The 23,447-nt window shown below is 44.2% G+C and overlaps 1 protein-coding gene across 1 annotated transcript in view; it reads left to right on the forward strand.

Moving 5' to 3' along the window:
- Nucleotides 1–23,447, forward strand: part of LOC120931217 (aminopeptidase N-like) — a 133,646-nt gene that overhangs the window by 41,873 nt on the left and 68,326 nt on the right. Inside the window, exons 2-3 of the mRNA XM_040342452.1 lie at nucleotides 18,946–19,800; nucleotides 21,371–21,513. Of these exons, the coding sequence (XP_040198386.1) occupies nucleotides 19,169–19,800; nucleotides 21,371–21,513 (775 nt within the window). The 5' untranslated portion in view covers nucleotides 18,946–19,168. The remainder of the gene's footprint in view (nucleotides 1–18,945; nucleotides 19,801–21,370; nucleotides 21,514–23,447) is intronic.

The following is a 23,447-nucleotide window of genomic DNA, read 5'->3' on the forward strand; positions in this document are numbered from 1 at the left end:
AGAGCTTTCTCTCAGTTATGAAAGAATATAAAGCTCTATGGTATTTGTCTTTGCAATGATGTGTAGGGGAAAACATTGACATAGAATGGAAGAATAACATGGTTTTAATTTTTGCCCCCCCCCAACAATACCCAAAATAATACAAAGCAATACTCATTTAGCAACAGGTTATTTAAAAAAAAAAAGGAAAATACCTATAGTGCTCCATTTTAAAGTGGATCTTGCACGCCATGCAAGATTTATATATTTATTTAGTTATTTAATAAAGGCATTTAAATAGTGCCCACAATTTATATATTGTACATATATTCACATAAGTCGCTGCACTCAATTAGGTAGATTCACGTAGATTGGCCTAACTTTAGGGCGGCCTAGCCTAGCCTTTTTAGGCTACACCACCGTAAATTAGTTAGGCTAGTAGTGATTCACAAACCACTTACCTGCTAATCTACGGCGGTGTAGCCTAAAACGAGCGGGCGTAAGGGCGCCTAATTCAAATGACTTGGAGGGGGGCGTGTTGTATGGAAATGAGGCTTGACCTCACGTTTTTTGAAGTTTTTTGACACTGCGCATGCGCCGGGCGACTACATTTCCCAGTGCGCATTGCGGCTAAGTAGGCCGTACGGGCCTATTGATTTTGACGTGTACGTAAACGACGTAAATCCCGATTCACGGACGACTTGCGCAAACGACGTAAAAAATTAGAACCTCGCGGCGGGAACGGCGGCCATACTTAACATTGTTATTCCACCTCATAGGTGGAATAACTTTAGGCGGCCTATCCCTTACGGAAACGACGTAATGCGACGGTGTAGGCCTGGCGTACGTTCGTGAATCGGCGTATCCCCTCATTTACATAATCTACGCCGGCCGCAATGGAAGCGCCATCTAGCGGACAACAGAAACATTGCAAGCTAAGATAGAACGGCGCAAGCCGGCCTATCTTAGCTTTGTTTAAGTGTATCTCTGTTTGAGAATACACTTAAACAAACGCCGGCGTAGATTCAGAGTTAGGTCGGCTTATCTACTGATAAGCCGGCCTAACTCTTTGTGAATCTACCTAAATGAGCTTACAATCTAAGGCCCCTATCTTACACACACAAACACATACTAGATTTGTTTGAGAAACCAATGAACCTACCACCATGTCCTTGAAATGCAAGAGGAAACCCACACAAGCACAGAAACAAAAACGCTGAAATGCTGAGCCCTGAAGAAGACAAGGAGAAGATGTTGGCACCAGTAAGAGAGCTCGTGGACATTGCATCGCTGGAGAAGAATTGAGTTTTGCTTGGTCTTGTTCCGCTTTAACTTGTTATCTGTATATCTTTTTTATTTTATTGTAAATAATAGTTGGAACTTAGTAAGGGACAGTTTATTATAAATGAGACATCCTGCCTCTTGGCCTGTGAATATGCCATAACAATACTAAATAGTATACTGCCAGGTATCTCTTCATCCATGGAGACACAGGTGGGAAAATCAACCGAAGTCTGATTTCAGGATTGTTTGCATAGGCTCTTTATAAACTCAAAGCCAGTTTCTTTTTTTATGTTCTTGGCAAGTTGGTAAAGCACTGATGGATGAAGATGTAAATATTTAGGGCAATACACTATAAACCAGATTGAATTACATACACTTTTATCCCTGGTACTCTATCCTTCAGGAGTTATTTAAGACAGTAGTAAGATCTTAATTCATCCAGAACCATTTCAACACGATCAATTTTATTAGTTACACAGATACGCAACAGGTATATGTTCATCTATGATGCCATGTGAATATTGTATAACAAAACTTGGTGATGGGTTAACTATGAATTGGAGCAAATAAACATTTTTAAGGGCTTTATTAACTGTAGTGGATCTCTTAAGGAGCCACTGGTTCCATTGGTCCTCTGAGGTTAGTCTTGGTGGTTTTAAGACCCTTACCACTCTGACACACTCAGTTAAATTCACACACTTCAGGATTTTATGCAAACCCTGTTTCAATAAAATGGACAAACCACAGTTGGAGAGTATAATATATATATATATATATATATATATATATATATACATACATACATACATACATACATACATACATAGATAGATAGAAAACAGTACATTTTCATCCAAGGATATGGACTCATATTGAAATGCACCACCTCCCCAATGGTAAAGTCGTTATACAAAAGAATATATAGAGATGGGAGTTTTAAGGTGCAGAAATTATTCTACTTAACAAATAATCAAAATGATCAAAGTTTTATTGTATAAACATTAAATAAAATTAAAAACAACATATGAAAATCATATGATCATGGTACAAAAGATTTGCGGCTCTACATGTTTTGCCATTATACAGGCTTCTTCGGGAGATTATGGTCAACCTTATGTACAGTAACACTACAAAAAAAGCAGAAGAAACGAAGTATATTTGATCAAAAAAAGAAAAATTTTAAGCAATCATTTATAGAGACCAGAAAGGTCTATTTTGAATGCACAATATATATATATATATATATATATATATATATATATATATATATATATATATATATATATATATATATATATATATATATATATCTATATATACACAAACATTTACATAAATCATCTGATGTTTGAATCCCCAAATGCAAGTACCACTCCCAAGGACTGTTAAGATCCCAAAGAGACAGTTCCAGCAAAATATTAGTATTTCACAGAGGGGGTATACCCCTTAATTGGACCCAATTAAGTCTTTAATTTATTCTGCCAGCCATCGTTGGGTCCCTTTAATGGTGGTGCACTAATAGTGAAGGTTAGAAGTCATAACTTGCCTTCAGTTCCAAGTTTTACTAATTACAGGTATGTTGGGTGGTGGTGGCTTGAAGAGGAAGACAAACAAAAGACAAAGGAAGGTGGTAAGGAATCCAGAGTAAAGTCAGTTCTGAAATGATAGAGCATTCCTCAGTAAGTGGTACAATGTCAGTATAGAGTGGGCCATGTGTAGTGCGCATTAACCCTGAAAGTGTTAGGGCATGGCTTTATCAGACAACTAGAAGGCTCAGTTCCTGCCGTACAGAGTATGCAATGGATTAAGAACCCTCTCAGCAGTCCTGTGTGTCAGTCCTAAGTGCTGATGGCAGAGGGGCCCCTTGCAGAATGATGGCTTGAACTCCATTGGACCTGTACAAGAAACACTGAGGCCCCGTACACACGACCAGTTTCCTCGGCAGAATTCAGCTTCCGACCGAGTTTCTGGCTGAATTCTGCCGAGAAACCCGGCCGTGTGTACAATTTCGCCGAGGAAGCCAACGAGGAGCTCGACGAGGAAATAGAGAACATGTTCTCTATTTCCTCGTTGTTCTATGGGAGCTCTCGGCCCGCCGAGCTCCTCGGCCCGCCGAGCTCCTCGGCGGCTTCAGGGCTGAACTGACCGAGGAACTCGATGTTTTTGGCACGTCGAGTTCCTCGGCCGTGTGTACGGGGCCTGCTTGCGTTCTCTGGTCTATGATGGAATTGATGGGCGATAGATGTAGCAATGGAATCTCACACATGGCAGAGTATCTGCACAGGCTGCACTGTTAGCAAAGACCCTGGTCAGCTGAGCACACTAGCCTGGATGTCTATACTCTTTGCTCTTCCTGGCACCAACTGCCCTGAGCCTTCCCAGGTAGTGTACTATGAGTCTCTCCACTCCTCCCCTCCGCACCCTGGCTCCCTGGTTGTACCACCACACACAGCGGAACCACATCTTCCACAATACTCCTTAGCACATCTCCTCCTCCAAAAATTGATGCTGTCCACTCAGTGGAGAGCGCATAACATTCATAGAGATGTAGCAGTCAGACATGCTGGAACCTGTTGTTCTCAGCAGTTTCCTTTCTGTCTTAAAGGGGCTGATTGGTTGCAGCTGCTCACATATGAATCTATGAAAGAAAAACTTGAAATGAGGGGAAATTTTATTTAAGCTCTTATATATATTACTATATTATTTTGGAACAAACTTTAAAAAGATGTTCTTTCAGTTTAAGGAAAACCATAACTTGCTAACAGGTATGAAGTTCAAGCACCTAAAGATACCTGTACATGCAATGCCTGCTTTCAGCGCTCCCTGCTTCGCCTTAATGCTCAGCCATTCTGACGAACACAGCTGTCGTGTGTGACTAGAGTTTGAGCTTGCTATCCTAACCTACATTTTTATTGGCTCATCATGATGATGTGCTGCCAAGCTTCATTGCTATTAAAAGTACAGAAGCATTCCTTTCAAAATGTTTTGGCATTTGGTGATTTGGGAAGTTCAGGAGGCACTGAAAGTTGTTGCAGGTATTAGGAGGCACCCAGAGGTGCCTCCAGAACACAACACAAGGGGAGCGTTCTATGAATAAATGCATGTGTAGCGATACCCCCGGAGGAGCCGCTAAATGATTTGGGACCGGCCTACTAAGTTACCCTGGCAGTGTCTAAGGGTGTAACTGTGAGAATAGTAACAGTGAGTGGAGGTCCAGACATCCAATAAAGAGTTTTCAATGCTTTATTGTCCAGGCCAAACACGGCCAACATCAACATACATTAGGAAGGTCAAGGTTGATGAAGGAAGAAATAGAACCATGCGGTATTAGGCCTGGATATAGAACTGAGCAATACACTGCTCTGCATTAACCCGAATGTATACACGTCGCCACTCTGCTCGGAGTGGGTAAAGTGCCCCCGGACAGGCCCCTATAATAGGCCTGGCAGCCGGAGCATCACTCTGAATAGTACTGGGACGAACAGGTCTCTCACATAGACCTATCTCTAGGGCCCCGCCACAGGCCAATTTCAATAGAGGACTTTAGTAAATAAGGACAAAGAATCCTCCCAGTAAACTTATTTTGCAAATGGTCCCGGATGACAGCAAGCATACCTGTCAGTGGTCCGGACACCCGATCCCAAACTAGGATCCTTTCAGTAGGCCTCGGAAACCCAGTGGAGCCCTGGGGTCCCTTCTCTCATCAGGAAGAGGTTCACTGCAAAGTTCAGCTCTGGCCATATGGGCCATGCCGGCGGGGTCCATGGATGTGCGTACCCTGAAGGTGGATACCGCACCTAGAACGGGGACCCCGTGGAAAAGTTTTCGACACATGACCTCCTCTCTCACAGATATACCCTCTCCCAGCATGCCCCGCGAGGGAAAACATCCTCTAATTGGCTGCTGGGAGAAGATCTGTTCTGCCAGAACCCCTCTAGCGCCGGCCAGGGGTGGCACTGCACTCCCTGACCACAGTCTGACCCAGTGGAATTTCCAGGATGACAGAGATCATCAAATTTAGACAAACATTGAATGGGAGCAAGGTAACTATCCCGTTCCCCACTAAATTAAAGCATAGTGCCCATGCTGAAAGCAAGGGGGTGCTACACATGGAAAAATCCTAATTGTTCATCTGTTCATTGTAGGACACAACATAGATCTTTAGATCTTGAACAATGGGACATTGCAAAGCAGTGTCTAAAAAGAGGTAGGCCCAACAACAAACACAGGGAGAATAATACAGCTAACACAAGGGCCCTTATATCGCCATCAGCTGCAGTTTGTGGGAAAATTTGTCATTTAATGATACATCAATATCCACTTTTGAGGCTTAGTGAAAGTATGAACCAAAAACTGAGTAGCTTTCCAGACTTGAGAAACTGAAGCCTGTTGGGGAAAGGCCCAAGACTCACTACTTATGTGGAATGAGCCGTTACCAGGAATGGAGGGTACTGACACTTGAGTCTGCCAAATCAACCTGGATATGACTGGCTGAAGAAGCCACATGGCCCTTGCTAGGGCTGTACGTGATAACAATAAAATAAACTTCCATAGCCCTGACCACATGCTGCCAATGAAACAAAATTTCCTTGTAGTGAACTGGCTTAGAACAAAGTGATCAGAGAACAATCTCCTCATTCAGTTAAAGCGGGAGTTCACCCATAAAACAATTTTTCCCCTTAGATGGATGCTCGTTTTGTCTAGGGGAATCGGCTAGTTGTTTTAAAATATGAGCCATACTTACCGTTTTCGAGATGCATCTTCTCCGTCGCTTCCGGGTATGGGTCTTCGGGAGCGGGCGTTCCTTCTTGATTGACAGTCTTCCGAGAGGCTTCCGACGGTTGCATCCATCGCGTCACTAGTAGCCGAAAGAAGCCGAACGTCGGTGCGGCTCTATACTGCGCCTGCGCACCGACGTTCGGCTTCTTTCGGAAAATCGTGACGCGATGGATGCGACCGTCGGAAGCCTCTCGGAAGACTGTCAATCAAAATAGGAACGCCCAGTCCCGCAGCCCATACCCGGAAGCGGCGGAGAAGATGCATCTCGTAAACGGTAAGTACGGCTCATATTATAAAACAACTAGCCGATTCCCCTAGACAAAACGAGCATCCATCTAAGGGGAAAAAGTGTTATGTACCGGTGAACCCCTGCTTTAAAGCGGAGTTCCACCCTAAAAATAAACTTACTATTAGCAGCTTGCCCTTTTTTTTTACTCACTTCTATCTGGCTGTTACTAGGCAGATGTCGTAATCTGCCTAGTTCATGGTCCTAGGTGGTTCAACCTCCTGTCCTAAGACCCCATTGCCTCCTGGGAAATTATGACAATCATTTCCCAGGAGTCTCTGGGCATTACTGTGCCTAAAAATCGCCCAGCATGCACCTCTCCCTGAAAACCAGGAAGAAAAAGGAACTGGGCTCCACATGCCCACACATATGATGGATACGGCCACAGCATGAACTGGAGGATATAAGGCAAGTGTTTGCAAAGATTGCAGGAACGATTGGGGAGCTATTAATATGTTTTAGGGACTATTTAATGTGATTAATTTTAGCTTGCAAAAAAAATTATGTCCGGAACCCCGCTTTAAAGCAGACACCACTTTTGGAAAAAAAAAAAAGTCTCGACTGTAGAACAATGTACAGTAACCCTGTAATGAAAACCAAAAAGGATGGTTTGCAAGTCAAGGCTTCTTGATCCAAGACTCGCTGAGACAAGGTTATAGCCACTACAAAAGAAAAATGCTACCAAAGACGGTACTAAAAATTCCCAGCAGGTAACTTAGGGCCTATTCCTTGATGCCAAAAATGTACCTGCCCCTAGCAGATGGGGGGTTTAGCCACCAGCAGGAGCTGCTTGTAAACTGCGGTTATTGTCCTATCCCTGAGGCGGTGCTAAAATTCAGTGGTTAAGATCCCAAGATCTATCTTCAAGAAACCTGCTTATTAATTGTATATTTAATATCTGCTGGAAGTGTCTATATTCAAAGAGTTACACATGTTACACAGAACAAGCAAAACAGTTACTGAACATAAAAAAAATATAAAAATACAGAAAGGTTTACTAGGGTAAATCTCCTGTCCCATGGGTTGGGTGAAACAAAATATCAATAAATATTACAAAGGGTTTGTCTATAATTAGATCTCAGCTCCTAAAATGTTACTAAACCCACAACAGTAAAATCAGTCTGGTGTGGAACCTAAAGCCTCGTACACACGGCCGAGTTTCTCGGCAAAAACCAGCAAGAAACTTGCTGAGAGATATTTTTTTGCCGAGGAAACCGGTCGTGTGTATATTTTCTTTGAGGAAACTGTCGAGAAACTCGACGAGCCAAAAAGAGAGCATGTTCTCTATTTCCTTGACAGGAATGGAGAAAATTGGCTTGCCGAGTTCCTCGACAGTCTAACAAGGAACTCGATGAGCAAAACGATGTTTTTCGCCCGTCGAGTTCCTCGGCCGTGTGTACGAGGCTTAAGGGTTTAATCCTGTTCATTGTGTAAAAAGGTTTTTTGGTCCTGTCTTCTCTGATCTTCCTTTTCTTCCACAGTCCCCGATCCATCTTGTTATAGTACAGAGCCTTGGAGGATTAATAAGATCAGGCTGATCAGTGAGCAGCAAACCAGCAGAGACAGGCTGGCCATCGGGTAGCGAACCATCAGAGGCAGGCTGGTCATCAGGCAGCAGACCATCAGAGGCAGGCTGGACATAAGGCACAGGACTGTCAAACTGGTCATCTTGCACAGGATCATCTGGCAGTAGACCATCAACCTGGGCATGGGGCACAAGACCATCAGAGGCAGGCTAGACATTGGGCACAGGACCGTCAGGCTGGAAATCAGCCACAGAATTTTCAGGCAGTAGACCATCAGGCTGGACATTGGGCACAAGGATGTTCAGACTGGACATCGGCCACAGGACCATCAGGCTGGACATCAGGCACAGGACCATCAGGTAGTAGGCTATCAGGCTGGGCGTCAGGCACAGGACCTTAAGGCAAGGAACCATCAGGCTGGGTATCGAGCACAGGGCCATCAGACCGGGCAATGGTCAGAGGGTCAGCAAGGTCAGGTTGGTTAGCAGGCGGATGATCTATGGAACCAAACTGGACCCACCTGGCCAAATGAGGCAGGCTATCCAAAAGATAGATGGAACTGCTTAGAGAGGTTTAAGCAGATGTAATTGCAGTAGGGTGAGGCCAAATTACTGAAAGTCCTGAATACGAAAAAGCAGAAGGCTTGGTTGGCATGTGCTGAACCAGAATAACTGGTGTGGAGGCAGACTGGATTACATTGGTATACGTAGAGGCAGACTGGACCACATTGGCCAGCATGGAGGCAGACTGAACCGTATCAGGCAGGTATGAAGGCAGGAGTGGGCAATGGTAGAATGGTATTAGTTTGAAAAAAACTTCTATTTATTTTTATGTTTATCTGCTGAAGTTCTGCATGTGATTGTAGGGCTGTGATCAGGGAACTGAAGGATGATGGAAAAGAGGAAGCAATTACTAAAGAGGATTGCTGAGGGGTTGCCAGGGGAAACCAAGAAGTAGAGGTATCTTTAGTGGGTTAAAAGGCAGGGAAACCTCTCCGTTGTGCTGAAAGACTAAACCCATGGGAAAGATTAATAGATCAAGGGGGGATAACTATTAAAGGGGTGACCTCTAAAATATATAGGTTGCTGATAACCTCCATGGACGACGGGTTAATGCACCCTTTGGAAAGATGGGAGATAGAATTGAACCAAGCAGTGCCAGAGATGTTGAGGAAGAAGGTTATGGATTTGGATGTGTATTGTACCTCAAGGGACATAAGGATAAAAGAAATGAATTATAAATTATTGACTAAGTGGTACTATGTCCCCTCTAAAATGCATAAAATTAATCATGACATCTCACCTTTGTGTTGGAGGGAATGTGGGGAGGAAGGAAACCATGCCCATATATGGTGGCGATGAAGAGTGATTCAAATGTATTGGGTAGAAATACTACATTTAATTAAGCAGATAGAAGGGAAGGAGGTAGAATTAGATCCCTGGAAATGCTTATTTCACGCAATGGAAGGATCTAGGAAAAAGTATAGAGAGGCACTTACCCCATTTTTACTGAATATGGCGAAAGCACTAATCCCGAAATATTGGAAACTGAAGGAAGCTCCAAGGATAAATTAATGGTTTGAGGAAGTAGATAGAACGAGGGTAATGGAAGAATTAATAAGTCTCCAAGAGGATGCAGAAACAAGATTTCAGGGCACATGGGGGAAATGGATGGAATTTAAGCAGTCCCCGACTTACTTGGAGATTCTGGGGAGTGGGGAGAGTACATAGAAGCCAACACATATGTGGTGGCTTTCCTATTTTCCGACATCCCCCCCCTTTTTTTCCCCCACATAATGTGAAGAGATATAAGGGGGGATAGGGAGATATAGGATTTCCCCTCCCTCTTTTTCGAAAGTGAGGAAATGTATATATGCACAGAAATAGACACAGGATCACAAAGAGGGGTAAATATATGTGGGTGAGGGGGTAAAAACACATAATCTCCCATATATTTATGGGATATACATAAGGCATGGGAACAAGGATGGATTAGCGTAAAAACGCGCTTCCAGGCATGCTTCCCCCTCTTTCTCTTTTTTTTTTCTCACACAATTTGAGGGGACATAAGGTGGGATTTATGATCTCCCCTTTCCCTTCTCCGAATATATGGATATGTATATATGCACGAGGGGTAACTATGAGGGGGTAAAGATGTAAATGAAAAAAAAAGAAAAACGTTGTTTTTTTTTGGGGGTGGGATGAGCTGCTCGGGATTTTGCTCCTTCTGACTCTTCTGGTCCCTATGTTTCTGAGAGGCCCTGAAAGATAAGAGAAGGCGTTATGGTATAGATAGACCTACTTTAGGCATATGTTTTAGAGGATGGACCCTACTATGTACCAATATATGTATGTATTAATGTATGTTTTTATGTGTACTCTATAATGGCTTGTGATTTAAAAAAATGGTTTTGTATGTATAAGTATATATGTATTTATATGTAAAAGTATGTAAAAGTCTTTTTTATGTGGAAAACAATAAAAACAATTTAAACACAAAAGGCAGGGAAAGTGTATCTAGTGGAAACAGGGTACTGACATATAGTTGGAAACCAGGTATACTGGGCAGCAACTAGGGATGCTATGGGTGACAGAGAGGGAGATACTTGAGAAAGTTGGTGTCCAGCAGCAGGAATTGGTTGGTACAAGCTGACTGAGGCAATATACCTGAACAGGCTTGAAGTAATGGTTGAGCAGAACTCAGTTTACAATTTCCTTGTATGACTAATTCTGAACAACTTTATGCTGTTGATTTTTTATTACCTGTCCCATCAGAGATCAGCGATTAGTTGTTTATTAGCCTTTCAGAATTTGTAGTGCCCCCATGCAGTTTTACTATACCGATATGTGCCAGCTGCTTTCCAAGGGTGCATTGACTGTATGTCAATTTCTAATATATTTCTATATTATGAGAAATATGATTGTCTCTTTTCTCTCTAGATTTGTTATGCTTTTTTTCTATCTTTCCTTGTTACATCGTAAGTATAATGCAAATGTATAAAAGCCTCAAATGCTTTAGCTGTGCCACCTAGTGGTTATTTTGCGCTACATTCTAATTCCTTTTAAGTGTATACCATTATCCAGGTCTTATTCTTAAATGTTAATGTAAAGCTAAACTCCAAGGACAGTAAAAATCCTCCCTTGAAGTGGGACTGCCCCCCAAGTTGCAAGGGTTAAAGCTGCAGTTTAGGTATGGATATGGTTGCATTATTACAGTGCTCAAGCTTGGGCCACAATAAGTATTTACAGTATGTGCCATAGCAGTTGGGTCCCTGTGAAAGCTGAAAATCACTGTAGTATGCACCGATACTATCATGAGCACAGTTCCAAGTCCAGTGCCAAGGAGGTCGCTCACTTGGCATGGTCACCATTCAGAGAACACTTGGCATTTTCTCAATGAATGCAAAGTGTCATCTAATCACAGGATGCTTTGCATTCATTAAGAAAATGTAAAGTGTTCTCTGAATGAGGCCGCTTGGCACGGGGCTCAGGTGACCGCAGCAATCACTGTAGTAATGATGTCTTCTATGGAGATTTCCAGCTTCCACAGGTATGGTACATAAATAATTACATGGGTCCAAGCTGAACCAACATAACTATATAAATATATCCATACCTGGTATTCAGCTTTAAATGCTCATTTGCATCTAGGGGGGTGGAAAAATAGTTTTGCTTACCTGATCCTCTCTGCTCCTGCAGCTGTAAGACAGATTCCCGCAGGTTCTTCCCCCCTATCCTCTGGTGGACGGATGCCCCTGACATCATTAAGATAAAATCAGGGAGCATAGCCCTGCACCGGGCATGGAGATGCCAAGGAACAGTCTACTGCCAGAACATAGGAGATCATCATCTGTCGGGAAAGAAGTGCATCTGATATGTAAAACTGCTTTTCCCATCCCCTAGAGCTAAACAAGCATTTAACCCTTCGAGAATGGGGGCAGCCCCACTGGAAGGAAGGACTTTTACTGGAGTTGGATTTAAAGTGTAGTAACTTATAACAGCAAATTAGAATCCATCTTTATGTTCCATCTACTCTGGTCTGGCTTCAGAAATATAATTTCTGCTTGATTGGTAAGGAGTTTATTTATTTAGGATTTGGCACCTAACATCTCTCAATTGAATGTTGCCACAGTATTTATGTTTTTACATGTGTAGCGCCTGGTTACTTCAAAGTACCCGTGCTTTTTAAATTTAGAGGGAGATCAGAGCGTTAATTGAACTCTGATCCAGTTAATGTGTTCAAATTTAGGTCTCTGTTTTAGCTTGGCTGTGCTGTGGGCTCAATCTGTTATTACTGGGGTGCTCTTCACACCCCAGGACAGTAGGTGGCAGCAGTGGAGTCAAGGTTTGGGTGCTCTTCCCCAGCAGCCAATCAGGAGGGTTGAGCCTCGCTTTGCATTCTGGGGGAAGGTATTTATGGGGCAGACGCCATTGGTTCTGGGTCTTCTTCTTTGAGTGCGGCACCCACCTTTAGGGTGACTGCACCACGGTGCCCCAGCGTTATGGCCTACCGGGCCGGGGCGTGCATGCCATGCAGTGTTCCTGGTTGCGGGACCATGTTGGTCCGGAACATTTGAGCTGTGGCAGGAAGCCCAGTGGTCGACTGAGTTTCCAATCCTGAAGATCCCAATCGGTTTAGCTGTTCGGTGGGGAGTCTATCTGAGGAGAGCCAATGAGAGGCTGGCGATCCAATAGGGTCTTGACAAGCCACCGGGGATAGAGGTACCCGGACACTGAGTGGCTGGTCACCTGTCAACTTGAAGGAGATCCAGGCGTATTTCTACCAAGGAGGTTTATCTCCGTAACCACAATCAGGAGAGTCCATTGCAGGAGTGTCTGTGGCAGAGACTTTTCCCTAAAAGTTCGAGCGATACTCTGGCTGCCAGGTCAGTGAGAGAGGCCTGTCCAGGTACTCTATTCCCACTCAAGCAGGAGTGGCGCAAGAAGTGTTATACATGGGAGTAGGACTGTTTCCCTATTGCTACGCCTGAATTTGCTATTCTTCTTCTCCTTTCAAATCTACCTTCCTCACCACAAGTTTTATTGTTTTTACCCGGCTGGGTAATAAAGAGCACAGCAAAAGACACCTTTCGTGCACATTCCGTTACTACTGCTATATGCACCATACACCCCTAAGACGGCGGAGGAGCCATGAGGTAACATGCCACCCAAAACCAGCAGCTCCTTCGGGGGTAGTGCTACACATGTTAAGGCCCCTTTCACACGGGCGGACTCCATCAAGCGGATCCAACTGCTCAGTGGGGAATCTCTACGCTGAAACCCGATGAGCAGGCAGATGACAGGTCCGTGTCCCCTCCAGTATGCAGAGCAGATAGGGACACAGCCTGCTGTTCTCTATGAGGTGGTTGGATGGAAACAGACCACCTATCTGTTTACATCCGACTGTCATCCAATCCGATCCACCAGACGGATGGCGAACGGATTCCCAACCCATCCGTTTTTGTCGGCGCAAAACAGTCCGTTTACATCCGCCTATCATAGAGAACAATGGGTGGTCAGATCGAGTCTGCCTGTCCGGTGGTCAGATCGTTCTGCTGGTGTGAAAAGGGACCTAACAGTTTCTTCTGACATCAAGAAACTAACATTGAAAACATTCTTAATAATGGTCGTGGGAGGGCAGAGGAGTTAGAACCACTGTCATGTTTTTATTGCTGTCTGTGTCTCTGTTGGGGCTTGTTTACCTTGCTGCTCATTTTTCATTTTTCACCCCCAGTGCTCCCATTTCAACACTCGAAAGGCTTCAGCACCACACCGCAATCACGTGTATTGCAAGCAGTTGCAGGGTAGTTGCGGAATGGTCCTATTCACTTGGACAGGTCTTGTTTGGCAAGCTACAATCCATAGTCCATACAGTAGTTTATTTTAGGGGTGATCAAGAGAGGCCGGCTATGTTCTTACATACAGTGGGACCATGGAGAATGAACGTAGTCACCCTCTAACAGGAAGTCAGATCATAGCAAGAAAAAAAAAGTGAGTTGGAGGAGGCTGAAGGCAACTGAAGGTTCTTTTTGACTTAAGAACACATTCTTAAGAACACAGCAAAGTAACCTGATAACACAACATTGGCAAGCATCAATAAGCCCAACATTAAAAGAATGGATTGGAATGGTCGAAGAATTTAGAAGAATTATATCATTGTGAAGAAGATAGAAAAAGGAAGATTGTAAAGGCATGGAAAAGTTGGATGGAATTTAAGAGTACAAGGAAATATTCCAGGATAGTGAAGGTGTGACAATGAGGAGAGGAACAGATGAAGGAAGGGAATGGAAGTAGAAAGGCAGGATACAAGTAAGGGAGAGAGGGGGATGGGAATTGGTATTTTATGAATGAAATTATGAGTAAAGTATGAATATGTTGTATAATGTTAAACTTAATTTTTTTTAAATAAGAACACATTCTTAAATATATATGTATATTTTAAGTGTTTAGTGTTGCTTTAACATAATACATGAAATAAATAAAAGACAATTAAGTAGTGACAGTTATGCTATTAAAAATACCTCGGGAATCCCAGGTGTGCTATGCCCTTAAAGTGCTAAGAGACCTATATTGAACTGGGGTACCTTTGTTGCACTTAATTCTAAGACCCCTTTCACACTGAGCCGCCCCAGGCGTCGCTATTTTTACCTTAATTTTTGCGTCGCTTTTCGGCCAATAGCGGGGGCGCTTTTAACCCCTGCTAGCGGCACAAAAAGGGTTAAAAGCGCCTGCAAAGTGCGGCGCTTTTGGCGCTGCCCATTGATTTCAATGGGCAGGGGCACTTTAGGTGCGGTCAGGCCCGGATTTACTCCCTTTGCCGCCCTAAGGCCGGGTCCTTCAATGTCGCCCCCCCGCCAAAAAAAAACTGAAAGTTCCCCAACCCTTGCCCATCATTGCTGCCTCACCATCATTGTAGCCTTACTGTGTCCTCATTGCAGCCTCACCATCACTGCTGCCATACTGTGCCTTCATTGCAGCCTCCCTCACCATCATTACAGCCCCCCTTCACCATCATTACAGCCCCCTTCACCATCATTACAGCCCCCCTCACCATCCTTGCAGCCTTACTGTGCCAAACAATGTAGCCTCACCAGTCAGTGTGTGCATTACGCACATCGTGCATCTACTGCTCCTGCTGTGTCAAGGAGCTCACTGTGAAAAGTTTGGGCACGCTGTGATAAAAGTCTCGCCCTCCTCCTAGATCAGCTTGTGTGATAGACAGAACACTGCCTCTATCACACGAGCTGGTCGAGGAGGAGGGCGAGACTTTTATCACAACGTGCCCAAACTTTTCACAGTGAGCTCCGTGACATAGCAGTCTCCTGCTGTGTGTTACAACCGGCGCAGCCCCTGCACCCACTGCTGCCCCGAGGCCTGGCCTCGGTGGCCTTGTTGGGAATCTGGCCCTGGGTGCGGTGAGTTCACTGCTCCTAATGCATTCCAAAGAAGCTGCTGGCAGGACTTTTTCTGACGCCCTACCAGCGCACCACTCCAGTGTGAGGGCTGTTTCAGGGTGCTTTGCAGGCACTATTTTTAGCGCTATAGCGCCTGCAAAGCGCCTCGGTGAGAAAGGGGTCTAAGGGAACACAGCTACATTCTAAAGCTTACTCTGAGAATCACATCCACAAGTAGACACAGGTAGATAGTGATAGACATTGAAGTAAAAAAAGGGACTAGGTCTGCTAGAAAACAACACCCCTATATACCTTAACCACTTGCCCTCTGGAAAATGTATCCCCCTTCATGACCAGGCCATTTTTTGCTACACTGTGCTATGATACTTAAACTGACAATTGCCCGATCATGCAACACTGTACACAAGTGAAATGTACATCATTTTTTTCCCACACAAATAGAGATTTCTTTTGATGGTATTTGATTACCACTGGGTCATTTATTTTTTGCGCTATAAACAAAAAAGTCCAACAATTTTGAAAAACAAACAACTTTTTGCTATAAAACATATATCCCATAAAAAATAAAAATAAAATGTCTTCATGAATTTAGACCAAACTGTATTCTGCTACATGTCAAAGCCCAACTTTCTTTTGGTGGTATTTCATCACCCCAGGGTTTTTTTATTTTTTTCCCCTATAATCGAAAAAAGATAAAAAAAAATTGAAAAAAAACACAACGGCCCAGATTCACATACATCGGCGCATATTTATGCCGGCGTAGCGTATCTAATATGCGCTACACCGACGTAGCACAGAGAGGCAAGCACTGGGTTCACAAAGCCAGTGCTGCCAAATCTGCGCTGGGTTCCCTCGGCGCAAGTCCTCGTAAGTGGAAGTGGGCATGAGCCATGCAAATGAGGCGTGACCCCATGCAAATGATGGGCCAAGCGTCATAGAAGTACTCCCGTGGACGCAACCCAGAGCGCATGCTCAAAATCACGTCGAAACTACTCCCCAAGATACCAACGGATCACTGCCTACGACGTGAACATAACCTACGCCCAGCCCTATTCACGTACTACGTAAACGACGCAAAATACGACGGCTGGTCCGTACGTTTGCATGAGTTGCGCCTCATATATGGGGAATAACTTTACACCGGGCATACGACTTACGTAAACCGCGTATATTATGTGCCGGGCGCATGTACGTTCGTGAATCGACGTATCTCCCTCATTAGCATATGTGAATAGGAAATCAATGGGAGCGACACTTGCGGCCAGCGTAAATATGCGCCCAAGATACGCCGGAGTAGGAAAGTTACGTTGGTCAGATGACGCCTATTTTCAGGCGTATCTAGTTCTGTGGGCACGGTGCACAGATACGACGGTGCATATTTACACTTACGCGGCGTATCTCGAGATACGTCGGCGTAAGTGCTTTGTGAATCCGGGCCAACATCTTTTACTTTTTGCTATAAACATATCCCATAAAACAATAAAAAAAAAAAAAATTCTTCATAAATTTAGGCCAAACTGTATACTGCTACATGTCTTTGGTAAAAAAAAATCCCAATTAGTGTATATTAATTGGTTTGTGTAAAAATCATAGCGTCTACAAGAATACAATTTTTTTTTTATACTAGTATACCAGTACTGTTGTGATCAGCGACTTATAGCGGGACTGTGACAGTGTCAGATTGCCTGCTGCACTAACTGATACTGGGTGTGAACTGACTGCCACTGACATCTCCAGTGACACTAATACAGTGATCAGTGCTAATAAAATGGGCCCGGTCATGAATCACTGGCAATGACAGCGCAGCCGGGTGCGTGCCCCCTACCTGGAAAGCAGAAGGTGGGGGTACAGGTATACGTGATTCTGCACAGCCGGCCCTCACTGTAGCAGTGCACAGGCAGCAAGTGGATAATTGGTCCCTGCTACATATTTATAGATAAAATATATTTGACAAACAATCTAAATATTGGACACTAAAAAAATGGATTCCATCTGCTCAGTGAAGGAACCGACATCCATATATATATGCAGCACCCTCCTAGAATACGTTGCTAAAGAGGCTCTGGTAAATGTATTGTTTTTGGTTCCACTGTAAACGATGTAGTGTGTGATTATTTTTGGCTGCTCTGGGTTTCACTGGCTCCAGGCTCAACTACTTATCCCTGCCTTCTAGTGGATTCTAGAATTTAGTGGGCTGAAAAAGGCAGACCACAGGCCTATATTTTTATGTGGTCTCAGTCCATCCCTAGGGGGGAGTGCCCAGTAGGTGGCTGAGAAGGGCCTAAATCAGGGGTGCCCAACCTTTTGAAGAGCGAGGGCCACTTAAGCGGCTTAGTAACCGGTCGCGGGCCACGGGTCGTGGGTAACTGGTCGTGGGCTACACTACCCATATGCAGAACGGAGACGGGCACAGCCCACTCGACTCCATGGGCCCTCCGATCTGCCCTTTCTGTGTTTTTTTAGCAGATCGGATTAAAGGTAGCCTGGTGTAAACGGACACACGTCTGTTTACATTTTCCACTCCCTAGAGGTGAATGGAGGGTCTGATTGGGTCGAACCGATCATGTGAAAGGGGCCTAAGGCTGCTTTCACACTGATGCGCTGTGTTTTACCCACACCATGGGCGCAGAGCAGTGCACTTGTGGCTTTCCTGCGGGTTAGCTGCACTTTGCCATAGACTTCTATTATATCCTGCAGGTGTGGTGCACTTTCTGAAAGCGCACCAAACCGTAGGTAATAACAGAGGTCTATGACTCAACCAGCCATGTCAGAGCAGGAGGTCGCGGGCCACATTAGAGGGCTCCGCGAGCCACATGTGGCCCCTGGGCCACTGGTTGGGCCTAAATAGTTTGAGGCCTGGAGCAGCAGGGTTCTTGTCCAGTGGTGAAGATCCCAACCTGAAGGACTGCTGGGCAGGATAATTGAAGCTAACAGAAGTTCATTGAGGTCCCAGCTCAATCGGAGCTGATGGGGGGGAGGATTTGTCAGGAGTTCATCCAAGTCTCAGCTCAGTGAGAGCTGGGGGGGGGGTATTTTGTGGAAGCAGTTGGAGACAAATAAAGGGGGCTCCCTGAAAATCAGGCCTGGAGATTTACAGGAGAAATGTCTAGCCGACATTGGACAACAGGTATCCAAGTATCTAGGGACACTGTGAGTAGAGGCCTGGAAATAGAATGCTAGTAACTGCCGTTTAACCCCTTATGTGACCTTGTCTGGGTTGCTGAATTGGGACTTGCCGTGCTGGGAGCCCCAGGATTGCTTGTGTTTCTAGTGAATGCCAAGAAGGAGATTTCCCTTAAGAGAGTAGACAGAACAGAGTGTCCTCTGGTTACTTTGCACACTAAATTAAGGAGTAGCCCAAAGCTTCCCTACACTCCAACCAAGTTCAAGCCTTAAAGAACAGAAAGACACACCTTCTCTGGTGATTGAGTAGTGAGATTGTCTGAGTGGTCGTGTGCACTGACTTCCTGTTCACCCGAATGGAAAGAGGACCAATCAGGGAGACCCGTCGGGGTCTGCTATAGTTTAGCAAGCCCCTCATAGATATGTGTAGAAAAATTATATTTAATAAACTATAAAAAATACACAGTATATACTTTAAGGAAATTGAAAAATGCATAGCTTTATTTCGTAATTTGACCAAAAAAAAAGTAATAAAGTGCCTTTTTCTCTTTTAGGTGTACTTTTCACATCAGCTTTATTTTCACGGTTTGATCTCTCAATGCACACAGCAAAAGCTGAATATTTGCAAAGACAATAAGGTTGCTCTGTTTTTGGCCTTTGCCCCAAAAAGTTAATGTTTCACCAGGTAACTGTACTGCAGTAAAAACTCTTGGCTTGTCAGAGTATATAAGGGCTACATCTCCATCCCCTGTTCTTGTGGCATCTCCTACCGACACCATGGGAAAGGGCTTCTACATTAGTAAGCTTGTTGCCTTTGTTACCATCTTTTTTGCCATAGCCGCAGTGGCTACAATCATTGCTTTGGCGGTAGTTTACTCTAATGAAATATCCAATAATAAAAAAGAAGAAAATGGAGGACCCACAAGTGCAGCTCCCCAAGGCACCTCCTCCACTACCGGCACTGGTACAGGTACCGGTACTGCCACTACTACGAAACCTACCACACCTGCATCAAATGAACTTTGGGACCAATACCGGCTTCCAAAAAGTCTGATACCTGATCACTATGATGTTGACCTCAAACCTGTCTTGGAGAAGAATGCTCAAGGACTATTTGTCTTTCATGGAAAAAGTGTCGCCCACTTCAGATGTAATCAGACCACCAATGTTGTTATTATCCACAGCAACAAACTTAACTACAGTAGTTGTGTCCTTCAGGATGATGCGGGTAAAAATCTCACCATAAACAAAGTAGAGACAGTGGTGAGGACCAACTACCTGGTGCTGCATCTTGCTGAGAATCTGCAAACTGGTAAAACATATCGGCTTCACACAGAATTTATTGGAGAATTGGCAGATGATCTGGCAGGATTTTACCGCAGTGAATATGTGGAAGATGGTGTAACCAAGTAAGTAGTTTTATAAAATATTATATGATTGCTGTGGAATAAGAATTTAGCTTTCCAAACAGCATAATTTCATGAGCATAGCTATAAATATAACTATGAATCTGCATAATGTTATCTTTATTACCAAAAAAACTGCGCTTGTAAGACCGCTGTGCAAATACGGTGTGACAAAAAGTTTTGCAATGACTGCCATTTTATTCTCTAGGGTGTTAGAAAAAAATATATATAATGTTTGGGGGTTTTAAGTAATTTTCTAGCAAAAAAAACAGTTTTAGTCTTGTAAACACCGAATCTGAAAAACAAGTTCGGTGGTAAAGAGGATATATAACTAAATCTAGGCAAAACATAGATTTGGTTTCAGTGAAATGAGTTATGTTGCAGAATCATTCTTGAATCCCTGTTTACACTATTGTGTTGTGGAAATGCAAGCATTCCCTTGTGCATTACTACAGCGCATAGGCGTGTGCACAGGGTGTGCCAGGTGTGCCTGGGCACACCCTAATCATGTGGTGCTGCACAGATTCCCCCTGCTGCTTGGCACGGGGGAAAGGGACAGGGGAATCTCTGTTCTTAGGCCCTTTCTCTGTTTCAAAAGTGAGACATTATGGGGTCTGTTTACCTCTGATATTTCACCAAAGTCCCCCAATAAGACTCCTAAAAAAAATTGTAAAAAAACAAAAATAATAATAATAAATTATTGTAAAAAATAATAACATTTAAAAAAGTTCTAACCAGCCTCTGCCCTACTGACATTGTTCACTGCTCTACTGTTTATATATATACACACACATGCATGTGTGTTTGAGCTTTGGGGTGCACACCCTAATGCAATAGGCTGAGATGCTGCACCCTACTCTTGATGGTGTGATGTAGTGTAGTTCAGTCTGAATGGCACCCCAAAGCACCATGCCGGCAGAGGTGCGCTGCACTAACATGTGCGGTAAAAAAAAGGTGTAGGTTATGATTTCTGGACCAATAAGGTCCATCCATACCAGCCCATTCATTTTGAATGGGCTGCCCAACACAGGGTATATTAATGTGTACAAAAAACATGCTTTTTCCTGCTGCACCTCGATAGTAAGGTGTGACCAAGTGAAGGTACAGGTGTGCAATCTGCATGTCATAACCTGCAACATAGTCCCACCCAAATTTTAGGATTTTCTGATCATTAACTTAGAATATTTCAGACTGACTGGGTGCCAGAAATTCTCAGATACGTATGCTTCTAAAGCCCTGTACACACGATCGGAATTTCCGATGGAAAAAGCCGGACTGACTTTTTCCATCGGAAAGCCCGACCGTGTGTACGCCCCATTAGACTTTTTTTCCAAGGAATTCCAGCGGAGGTTAGATAGAGAACATGTTCTCTTTTACTCCAATGTAATTCTGTCGGAATTCCGATGTGAGTTTGACCGGGCAAAAGCCTGACCGTGTGTACGGGGCTTATCACAGAAACTGGTTGAGCACTAATCATTTTGTGTGACTGTAAAGATATATACTGAATATAAGTGAAATTGAGAACTAGCAGTACAGTAGATGGTTTTCCAGCTAATGTCTTTTTTGTTGCCAGATATATCGCCACCACCCAAATGCAAGCCCCTGACGCAAGGAAGGCATTCCCATGCTTTGATGAGCCAGCAATGAAAGCAACTTTTAACATCACTCTCAGATACAAGCCTACCTATGTGGCACTCTCCAATATGAATGCCATCAGTAAGTCACAGAGTATTTGACCATTCTAGGCACTAGCATACAGATATGCAATAGACAAAACGGTAGCTGCACTGAGCTCAATACAATGGAGGGAGTGTGTGGTGTAGAGTATTATGACACACATGCTATACTTGCTGTTTAAAGTTGTCAAGTGCATTATAGCTTCTATCTTCCATCAGCTCACTTTACCCATTTGTTCAAGAATGTCGGTAGCAGCCATTCTCAACATTTTCTTTTTTAACATGAAGTAACCCTTGAAAAAAACTTTCTGGTCTCAGGGAACCCCTACCAATAACTATCTACAGCTCATTGGACATTAATTAATTAATTAATTAACTAATGTATTAATTACCGTATTTGCCAGCGTATAAGACGACTGGGCGTATAAGACAACCCCCTAATTTTCCAGCTAAAATGTTGGTTTTGGGATATTCTCACCATATAAGACGACCCCCTTCCTACTAGTCATGCCTCGCCTCACCTCACTGTGCCATTACATGCCAGACTGTGCCACCATTACATGCCAAACTGTGCACCATTACATGCCTCACTGTGCACCATTACATGCATTACTGTGCCCAATTACATGCATCACTGTGCCCAATTAAATGCATCACTGTGCCCAATTACATGCCTCACTGTGCGCCACAACATGCCTCACTGTGCCCAATTACATGCCTCAGTGTGTGACTGCTTACCTTATCCGTGAAATGCAGACCGCGCCTCCTCTTTCTGCTGTTCCGTGATAGGCGGAACACTCAGCTTCCCAGGAGACACTGTGTTTAGTGTTCCGCCTATCACGGATGCCCTCTCGTCCTCGGTCTCAGACGAGAGGGCATCCGTGATAGGTGGAACACTAAACACAGTGGACTAGATTCACAAAGAGATACGACGGTGTACAGTATCTCCTGATACGCCGTCGTATCTCTGCGACTGATTCACAGAATCAGTTACGCATAGATATGCCTAAGATCCGACAGGTGTAACTGTGTTACACCGTCGGATCTTAACTGCAATTTAAAAATGGCCGAAAAATATGTAAATCAGCGAGATACGCCAATTCACGAACGTACGCGGGCCCGACGCAGTGTTGTTACGACGTTTACGTAGCGGTTTTCCCGGCGTATACTTACCCCTGCTTCTATGAGGCGCAGCCAATGTTAAGTATAGCCGTCGTTCCCGCGTCAATTTTTTTTTTTCTGTCGTTTGCGTATGCCGATTCTCGAACCCGCTCGTCGCAAGTTACGCTCGCGCCGAAACTGCTGACGTCCTAGGGACGTCAGTGGGAGCAATGCACGCCGGGAAAAATCGCGGATGGCGCATGCGCATTTAAATCAGCGTGGGGACGCGCCGGATTTAAATAGTACACTCCTCCTAGCCGCGGAATTTGAATTCCGCCGGGGGATTTACGATCCGCCGCCGCAAGTTTGGAGGTAAGTGTTTTGTGAATTACCCACTTGCCTCTCAAACTTGCGGCAGCGGATCTTAAATCACATAGATCACGCGGATCTAAAGATCCGCTGATCTATGTGAATCTAGCCCAGTGTCTCCTGGGAAGCTGAGTGTTCCGCCTATCACGGAACAGCAGAAAGAGGAGACGCGGCTTTTGAAAAATGGACGGCCGCGGTCTGCATGTCACGGATAAGGTAAGCATATTAGGTTATGGGCGTATAAGACGACCCCCGACTTTGAAGAAGAATTTCAGGGGTTAAAAAGTCGTCTTATACGCCGGAAAATACGGTACATTAATTGAGGCAAGTGTGAAGAATTCCCCCTTACAGATAGCTAAAAGATCATTGATGACAGTGGTTACGTATCCGAGGAGCAGAATTTGTTCTAGCAACCTCCAGAGGAAGACTGGTCTGTAGAAATCTATGGCTCCAGCACAGGCAGACTGAGCCACAGGAACCCATGGCATAGACATAATTGGTGCG

Source organism: Rana temporaria, chromosome 3 (assembly GCF_905171775.1).
Source record: "Rana temporaria chromosome 3, aRanTem1.1, whole genome shotgun sequence".
NCBI lineage: Eukaryota > Metazoa > Chordata > Amphibia > Anura > Ranidae > Rana > Rana temporaria.